Source organism: Taurulus bubalis (assembly GCF_910589615.1).
Source record: "Taurulus bubalis genome assembly, chromosome: 8".
Taxonomy (NCBI): domain Eukaryota; kingdom Metazoa; phylum Chordata; class Actinopteri; order Perciformes; family Cottidae; genus Taurulus; species Taurulus bubalis.
This window is the reverse complement of record NC_136596.1, coordinates 17694825-17703995: the sequence shown is the minus strand read 5'-3', so window position 1 is coordinate 17703995 and position 9171 is coordinate 17694825. Positions and strand designations below refer to the sequence as shown.

The following is a 9171-nucleotide window of genomic DNA, read 5'->3' as shown; positions in this document are numbered from 1 at the left end:
GCACAGTAAGTAAACTAGCAAGTGAAGACGTCTCCAGCCGTGATTAAAGAAAACATGCTACTTAATATCATGTGTATGTCTAGTTTGAAGATGGCATACCTTATGATCATCAGTGTCTGGTTTTCTGAGTGTTCCTTAAAATATATTGCTGCTGTCTGATTGAATTGTTGCAGAGATATTGGAGGACAACCCCAGTATGACTTCACTAAACTAGATCAGCTGATAGAACTCTTGTGGATTAATGGACTGCGGCCAGGTATTGACCCACATTTGAAGTAATCTTCTTCCTAAATAACTGAAACTAGTCTTCATGTTCTCATCTGGTTTCCAAATTTGTGCTTACAGGATAGATGATATGGTGCTTACTGGACGTTCAGTGGCTGTTCTATGATTGTTATATGGTTAAGTGAATATTATTGAGGCACTGTTGTCCCAGTTCTTTTGATAGCCTTTTCTAAACTAACCTTTCGTGTTAAAAGGGAGATATAAAAGATGCAAAACGATTCAAGACTCAAATGTGATTTTGCTGGTCTCTGTTGCACTTGTGACATGTGGCTGTAAACATCTGAACTGTAATTAATTCCTGCACATCTGGTTGTCAGGTTTTGAACTGATGGGCAGTGTGTCTAACTATTTCACTGACTTTGAGGACAAATCACAAGTGGTCGAGTGGAGAAATCTGGTTTATCTGATAGCCAAGAGGTACATCGGTGAGTTTTGTTGTTTGTTTTGTCACTATTGTATTGTATATGTGTTTTGCACTCCATACCATGTAATGGCGGTCAATGAAAACCTGAATCAGAAAAATAGAATATTTGCAATTGAGAAGCAGTGTTTAAGTAAATGTTGACTATAGTTATTGCAAGTTATTTCAACTTACTACTAAATTACTACTAAAAATGAAATGTAATACATTAGCCCTGGTTAAGGAGTTATCCTTTTCAGGAAAGTGTAATTTCCTCACAGAAACATTAATTAAACTTATGTGCAAATGTTTTTTTGTTTAATTTAACACAATCCACAACTATATATATATATATATATATATATATTAACATTAACTAAATTAAAATGCACTGTATGATCCTTTCCTACATAATGTGATTAATGTCGTGTTTCGTTTAATTACAGACAAGTATGGCCTGGGAAGCGTCTCTCAGTGGAACTTTGAAACCTGGAATGAGCCCAACAACCATGACTTTGATAATGTCACTGTGTCAATTCAAGGTAAATTAATTATTCATTCTACATGACAATTTTAAGTCATATCAGTTATTTTTTAAGTGGAAATTGGTACAAGGAAATGCAAATAATTTGTTGCAAATCAATTATGCTCTCACTTTCTCTGATATATATATTGTTACTTATACATGTTTATATCACTACTACTTAATCTAAACATGTTTGATAAATGCATATTGTAAACTCGTACACATTACGATTAGACACATACTTTATATTATATTAAGCTGATACTGACATTAAACAAGCTTGGACGTCAATTAGTCACTAATGTCTACCTGCAGTTTGATATACAACACACTTTTCTTTAGGGTTTCTAAACTACTATGATGCCTGTTCGGAGGGCCTGCGTGCTGCCAGCAGTCTCCTGAGGTTTGGGGGTCCAGGAGACTCCTGTCATTCTCCCCCACACTCACCGTACTGCTGGGCCATGCTGCAGCACTGCTACAACGGCACCAACTACTTCACTGGAGAGACAGGGGTCCGGATCGATTACATCGCCCTGCACAAAAAGGTAGGCTTTTCTGGACTCAAAGCATATCTACAACAAATATGAAATGTTTGCCATATTCATTGAAGATATGTTCTTCACTATAGGATGACACAATCTAGTGGGTAGTCTTTCGAGAACAAACACAAGGATGGTGATGTTATTGAAATACATATTGCCTGAGTTATGGAAAACTATATTTACTAATGCATCCATTAGTATAATTAATTATAAAACTAATACAATCTGAATCATTTTTGGAAGCTAATTTTCTGTTTGTGTTCCACAGGGCGGAGGCTACTCCTTGCCCATCCTCCAGCAGGAGATCCAGACAATGGGGGAGATCGGAGAGCGTTTCCCCCATTTCCGCAGCCTCCCTGTTTACAATGATGAGGCTGATCCGCTGGTGGGATGGTCCCGGCCTCAGGAGTGGAGGGCCGATGTAACCTACGCTGCGATGGTGGTGAAGGTGAGGTGAAGGGATGGAGGACAGCAATATGAAAATCACCTTGAGAGTGAAGAGCAAATTATGTATTGATATGGAAAGATGTTAATTCACACAATGACTTATTTGCATTCATTATTCATCTTCTGGAAGTCCTTTAGTTCCTTCAGTTTTCTGAATGAGTGACTGAGGATTCCTATTGATTGAATCTAATTGCTAGTTTTACATAATCTATAACAATAGATTGTTTTTTGGGAAGCAAGTCTTTATCAACTCAAATGAGAAAAGAAAATACATTAAGTCGGTGTTCAGTGTTTTTATCCTGGCTTTTATCATTCATATGGTGAACAACATAAATTATCCTTTGACAGGACAGTGAAACTTCAACACAACATGAATTTCTAATTAAATTAAATTAATTAAAATTCCAGTATTAGCCTAGTATAGTGGCAACAGTTAATCTTAGCCTTGTTAGTCAACCCTGTTAATTCTTATAAAGTACACTGTATACAGTTTGTCTTTGATTAGCTTGCAAACCCCTACCACAAATACATACATGAACACTTTGAATACTAACTGTATGTATTATATTTCTATTTAAAAATGGTCTTAAATACTTTGAACAAAGACCATTTTCAAATATAGTACAGTTAGTGTTGTCACCAGTTTGACGGTGCAGGTTTCGCTCTTTATCCTATCTCTTACTTAAATTACATGCCACCGGCCTTCTGTCCTGCTCACTACTACAGGTAATAAACCAGCACCAGGATCTGCTGCTGGTGGACCCAAACTGCACCATTAACTACACCCTGCTCAGCAACGACAACGCCTTCCTCAGCTACCACCCACACCCCTTCACCCAGCGCACGCTGACGGCCCGCTTCCAGGTCAACAACACAGAGCCGCCTCACGTCCAGCTGATCAGGAAGCCTGTCCTCACTGTCATGGGCCTGCTGGCTTTGCTAGGTGACAATCTCTTTACTTTATAAACAGGTGACCCTCCAGGGCTTTATATGTGCCTCAGTGGAAGTCTATGTTGGAGGTATGATCAATTTATTTCATGTGTGGGTTTTCTAAAGCAGCCCCTTGTACAAGCTCAGGTCTCCATGATGTTGCTGTCTCATCGGTCGTATTTAATAGCTCCGTTGCCTCTCCTGTATATGATACTTTAAGGAGAGACACAGATCCTGGCTCAGGTTTTGAGCTCAGCAGGAAGCAACAACCGCACGGTGGGAGTTCTCGCCAGCAGCCACAAGCCTGTAATACCAGGAGGCTCAGACAGCTGGCAGGCAGCGGTGCTGATCTACAACAGTGACGACAACAGCACCTCCACTAACACTGATGACGTCACCGTTTCACTAAAAGGATTGGCTGCGCAGAAGGGTAGGTTTAACAAGATACTGTTGCGGTAGATTCAAATGTCTTCTTAGTTATGTTTATATTTTAAAAGGTCTTTATTTCTGCAAGTGAGGGCTTCATTTCAGTGATGCCTGTTATCTTTTTGTTTGCTATCCAGGTCTCATGTATATCACGTATTACATTGACAACAACGTAACCAACCCATACCAGCTGTGGCAGAGCATGGGCAGCCCCGACTACCCCACAGCAGAACAGTTCAGACGCCTCAGGAGTGTGCAGGTAAACGGGAGGGCTGAACAATATCATACGAATTAACATTATGATATTTTATTTTTCAAAAGTTGTGTACAGTTATTTTATAATGGTGAATGTGAATCTGTTTGCCCCTGTAATTTAATTTGGGAATTAATGTTCTTGTAAATGCAGTACATAATGTACCATATTATTCCTACACAATACTTCCAAATAGGACAGAGTTTAGGTTGAAAAGAAATCTACATTAAATGATTGTTGGGTTGTTTTTTCATTCTAAATGAATTAGTCCGTTTTGAGATTAATTTGCCAAAATCATTGTTCAAAATCAATAATCAATCTAAATCAACGTAACATACGTTTTTTGCAAGATTGCAAGCCCAGTGGACTCAATCTCTCAGATTTCCTGGTAGTCATAAGTAGGGCAGCTGTACTGAGTCTCATATTAGTGGGATGAGATGCTGCTGAAGAGACGAAGTGTATTCAGGGATGAAAATCTTGTTGAACTGTTGAATTCTATTTTCTGTCACCAGCACGATCAACATTTAGGCAGAGCTGATTCCTTTGATCTATTTGGATTTTCCTTCTCTTTAAAGTGCTGTTAGACATGGTTTGACCCACTAATGATGTGTCATTGTGTCAGGACCCTCACGTTGAAGGACCCTGGGAAGTTCCTGAAGCGGACACTCTGACTCTAAAAGCCAAACTGTCTGTGCCGTCTGTCCTCCTCGTCCATGTTTGTGCCCAGCCCAAAGCGGCACCAGACCAGGTCGGTACCAACACACATTAACAATGTGAAGTCAAACTAAATGTGACTGTTCTCCTCAATTGCATGTGCCTCGCAGTCCACTTCAAAGCTTTTCCTGAATGTTATTCATCTTAATCATTTGAATCCAACTTGATCCGTGTCCGCGTTTGTCAGTCTGTGCAGTTGAGCGTATGTTTCTGTGTCAATGCAAGGAGCACAAGTGAGATTTTCTCCAGTTGCAATGTGAGAAAGTGATTTATGATTTGAGGATGATGACAGTAACTCAAAGCTTGTGTTATGATGATGGATAAGTGGTAGACAGCCAACAGAAAAAGACATGTATGGGACTGAACTGACTATTTCAAAAGAGAAAAACTCTCAACTGCATTTTACTTTGAATTAGATCAATGGATTACACTTCATCAGGATCACAAAAGGCCAAGTCCTGATTGTCTGGTCAGACCACTGTGTTGATTCCAAGTAGGTGCACATTATTATTTCTTTATTTTTGCTTTTGTCACTGTAATGTAAAGGAGTGAAAGTGGGGACAGATTCCTTCATGTAATAACGTATCTTAGCCAGAACTGACTATGTTAAAATGGTGTATGTAAATGCATAACCAGAAAAGCATCAATTTATGCATTTGAACTTATTTGTATTTGCAGATGCATTAAGACATTTGAAGTGGAGTTCTCCACAGACCACAAGGAATTCAGCAGAATTAATACTCAAAACACCATTTTTACTTCTTATGTTTATTCACCTGGTAAGAATTTCCACTTAATTATTTTAGAGATTGTTTAATGATGGCAATGAGAAACAAAACAGAATGTTCCTCACCTTTCAAACTATCTGGCATTGTGACATCCAGCCATAGAAATAAGACCATATGCTGTACCATGTTGTGTGTTGTAGTGGACCAGGAGGTCGGTGGTCTGTACAGAGTCCGAGCTGTGGACTACTGGGGAAGGCCTGGCCCGTACTCACTGCCAGAGAGGTACTCAGCGGAGCACTAGACCCAGATCAGGTCTGGTAGCATTCATGTTATGTTTCTAAATAATGTTGTACTATGTAAATACATTTTATGGAGACCAATGTGCTGATTATATATAATATACATTATGAACAATTTCTAATCTGCCCAATCTCATTATAGACATATATGTATTATTCATACTCCTGATCTGATTCACAGTAATGCAGGCATCCCCTGTTTTTATAGTTTATAGTTGTGGTTGTAATTTAAAAGACTTTGAGATGGTCAGATTAAAGTGATTGAATACAATTATCATCTCAAATATATTAATTTCTGAAGCAGTTGTAAATGTATAGTTTTTTTTAGATCTAAAGTAAAAGGATTGAGCACACCCTGTCTTGGTGGAAATCCGTAATATATAATTATAATATTTGGATTTTCTCTTCGGTGTGGGTGACTATTGTAAAAAAAATCCCACGACAAACTGTGTCAGCATTTCAATACTTTCAGATTTGACCACTGTCTGGAACACACCTATATATCATTTAATTTAACCCAAACAAAGAAAGTTGGGCATTGTAGATTTGAGCAAACAAAAGTAAATGGCACATTTGTCTGGGACTATTTTCAGCAGTGAATTAATACACAGTTGATTTCATAATTTTTGACAAGAATAGAGCTCTACGGCAGAGAGACATATCATCTTTTAGATAAACAGGAAATACTTTTTCTGTAAAATGTCTTTTCGTTCTATTTGTTGACTTATTATTTTAATGTATTTACAAATGAATAAGCCTGTTCATACAACCATGAGTGTAATTTGTTAAACGTAGCGTTAAAATTAGATTTTTTGACTTGCTTGTTGTGCAGTTGCACATAATTTGTTGTTATGGATACGACAGGAGATGTGCAATACATAATGTCATTGAGCAATGGAAGTAGTCATTTTTGATATTTACAGAAACTGTTACAATCAGCCGAGCAATTAATTGGGCAATTATTAATCTTGTGTGATCTGTAATATGTAAAACTATATTTTTTTACTCAAATGTCTCAGATTTGTTTATATTGTTGTCTTTTTATGTGTTTGTGCACTCGATAGGATCAAGCTAAATTGCTTACACACTAGTAATAGTTTTCATTAGATTTTCCATGGAAATATTTTAATCTTGGCATTGTTGGTTACAATTGTTTTCGTGGGGCGTTGAATCTGGTAATTCTTTCCAATGATGTGGGAACATAGTAAATCACAAACAGAACCTGAGTATTCTCCTAATTGTGTCTTTGTCTTCAGTACAGTTTAGCAGGCTCCTGTAAAGAAAAGATGAACAAGTCTTAAATGTTAAATGTAACACAGACCTTGAAACATTTACTTTTAAATAAACTAAATAAAATTGTATTTTTACATTTAAAGTCAAATATCTTTTTTAAAAGTACTATAAACTAGATACTTCTTTGTTTACTCTTAATGTTAGATGTGTTTTTGGCATCAGAGCATCCACTAAAACCCTTAAAAGCATGTTGAGGTACACAATCACTCGTTCACTGTTAGTCTTTCACATTGAGCTTGATATACAGACTAAGTACATACCAGACTGCAGCACAGGCTGGAACTCTCCGGCCATGCAGATTTCCTCCTGTTTCTGGTGGACGACTCTCTGGATGGTAGGGGGGAGGCCGCGGGGGTTGCGTGAGAAGACCAGGGAGTAGCCGTCCTCGCAGCTTCCATCCTCTTTCTGGCTGCGGCAGGCATAGGTGATGGCGTCGTTGTCATAGTCTGTGTCAATGACCCAGTAGTTGTCACCTGGAAGAACAGAGAGCAAGAGGCTAGTCTCAACCGTGCGAGAGAGAGACCGAGAGTACGTGTGCATACAACGGAGAGCAAGCTTACCGCCGCTGGACAGGTAGCTGGCCAGTCCCTGGTAGTTCATGAACATCTTGCCGGGGGTGCCGGGGTCGGGCACCGAGTATTGAGCAGCCATGTCGGCACACACAACCCAGAACCTGGATATTAAAGTAAAGAAAAAATGTCACATTCGCAAACAGCAATATAACCTTTAATTATTTAAACGTACCACATTGAAAGACAAACTCACCCAAAGAGAGTGACTCTGCCCCTAGAGGAGGCAACCATGGCACCATCATCTCTAACAGTATATTCAGCAGAGATGTTGTCCTGCAGGAACAAGCCCTCAGGATCCTTCTTCTGCAGAGCGTACCACTATCCTGCATACTGTCGGGGAACAATCATGGATATGCATACATACATAAACGCATGTTTTTTTAGATGTGTACTACAAGGATAAGGATATGAGGTGATTGAAATACATTTTTTTATTCTTATTCAGTCTATTTTGCATAGCCCAAAATCACAAATTTGCCTCGGAGGGCTTTACAATCTGTACACATGACATCCCTGTCCCAGGACCTCACATCGGATCAGGAAAAACTCCTTAAAAAACCCCTGAAAAAAACATTTCACAGGGGAAAAAAATGAAGAAACCTTCGGGAGAGCAACAGAGGAGGATCCCTCTACCCAGATGGACAGAAGCAATAGATGTCATGTGTACAGAATGAACAACGTAACAGAGTTACAGCACATTACATGAATATAACATGATGATGTCCTGATTTACTTGGAGGGTGTCGATTCTATTCCGGTTGAATCTGTTTTTCTACTTGTTTGTCTGTGGGAGCTAGCTATCTGTCCTGAGCTTACATCGCAGTAGTATTGTAACAGGTATCAGGCTCATTCTACATACAGTAACTTGCACTGGAACTAAATACGTAGACATATTTCTGTACTTTGTGGATCAAGTCGTCTTTGACTGTGAAGCTGTCCACCACGCAGGAGGCCCGGCTGTGCTCCACACAGGCCAGGAACAACATCACCAGGGAAAAGTTTTGGAAGTCCATTCTAAGCAAAACCTAAGCCGTGCACATATTAGTTTTTGCGTGATGGTATGAGATTTCTTATTTACAAAGATCAGTCGGTCCCCCCCCAATGCAGCATCTTCTTACCTGAAGTGTAGAATTAAGTCGCAGGAAGTTTTCAGTGCAGAGCTGTTACAGTGTCTGAACTGTGGTGAGAAGCGTTTTTATACCTGATGCACAGACGGGCTGATTATTTTCACTTCGTGAACCTAAATGCAGTGTTTAAATCTACCGCTAATCCAGTTAACAAAAACCCAACTGTAAGCTGATGAACCTTCACATTCAGCAGTGTGTAGGCTTTGTCATTGTTGGCAGAGCTCTATAAAGATAAGGAACAGCTGATGCCCGGGGGCCTGAGCTTCAAGTCACACGTCCACGGCAAATGTGTTTTACATGAGCAGACAAGTGTATTATTTTAGGCATGAAGCATTACATTTGTAGTCACACCTGCTGAGAAAATAATGTGATACCGAGTGAATAAAAAAGTATAAGATTTTTTTGGAGTTTGTTTTTCTGTACTTAAAATATCCATGAAACTAGCCATCTTTCTTTTTTTGTCTTTTGTCTTAAGATAAAAATGTTCATGAATGGCCAGTTAAGTTGTTCCTGTTTTGTTCTGCTTTTATATAGGCGTTTCATTTCTAGGGACAGAAATACAATTTCTCACGTTCACTCTCCCAATACCTGGGAGTCAGTGCCCTTTCAGTATAATATAGTTTACTTGT

At 39.0% G+C, this 9171-nt stretch overlaps 2 protein-coding genes across 2 annotated transcripts; one reads left to right on the top strand and one right to left on the bottom strand.

The window, feature by feature from the left end:
- Positions 1-602: 602 nt before the first annotated feature.
- Positions 603-6925, top strand: idua (alpha-L-iduronidase). Its single transcript, XM_079221960.1, has 11 exons — positions 603-710; positions 1132-1227; positions 1554-1756; positions 2022-2201; positions 2927-3143; positions 3351-3560; positions 3694-3815; positions 4432-4557; positions 4940-5016; positions 5202-5302; positions 5452-6925. Exons 1-11 carry the CDS (start codon positions 614-616, stop codon positions 5550-5552), a joined length of 1530 nt encoding a protein of 509 aa, XP_079078086.1. The 5' UTR covers positions 603-613; the 3' UTR covers positions 5553-6925.
- On the bottom strand, positions 6813-8844 carry LOC306740686 (purpurin-like; the record flags this gene model as incomplete). The annotated part of the gene is made up of 5 exons (XM_079222915.1): positions 8318-8844; positions 7609-7733; positions 7404-7516; positions 7104-7316; positions 6813-6823 (listed from the first exon to the last, which is right to left on the bottom strand). The coding sequence occupies exons 1-5, from the start codon at positions 8426-8428 to the stop codon at positions 6813-6815; spliced, it is 573 nt and encodes a 190-aa protein (XP_079079041.1). The 5' UTR covers positions 8429-8844.
- Between the last annotated feature and the right edge of the window lie 327 nt (positions 8845-9171).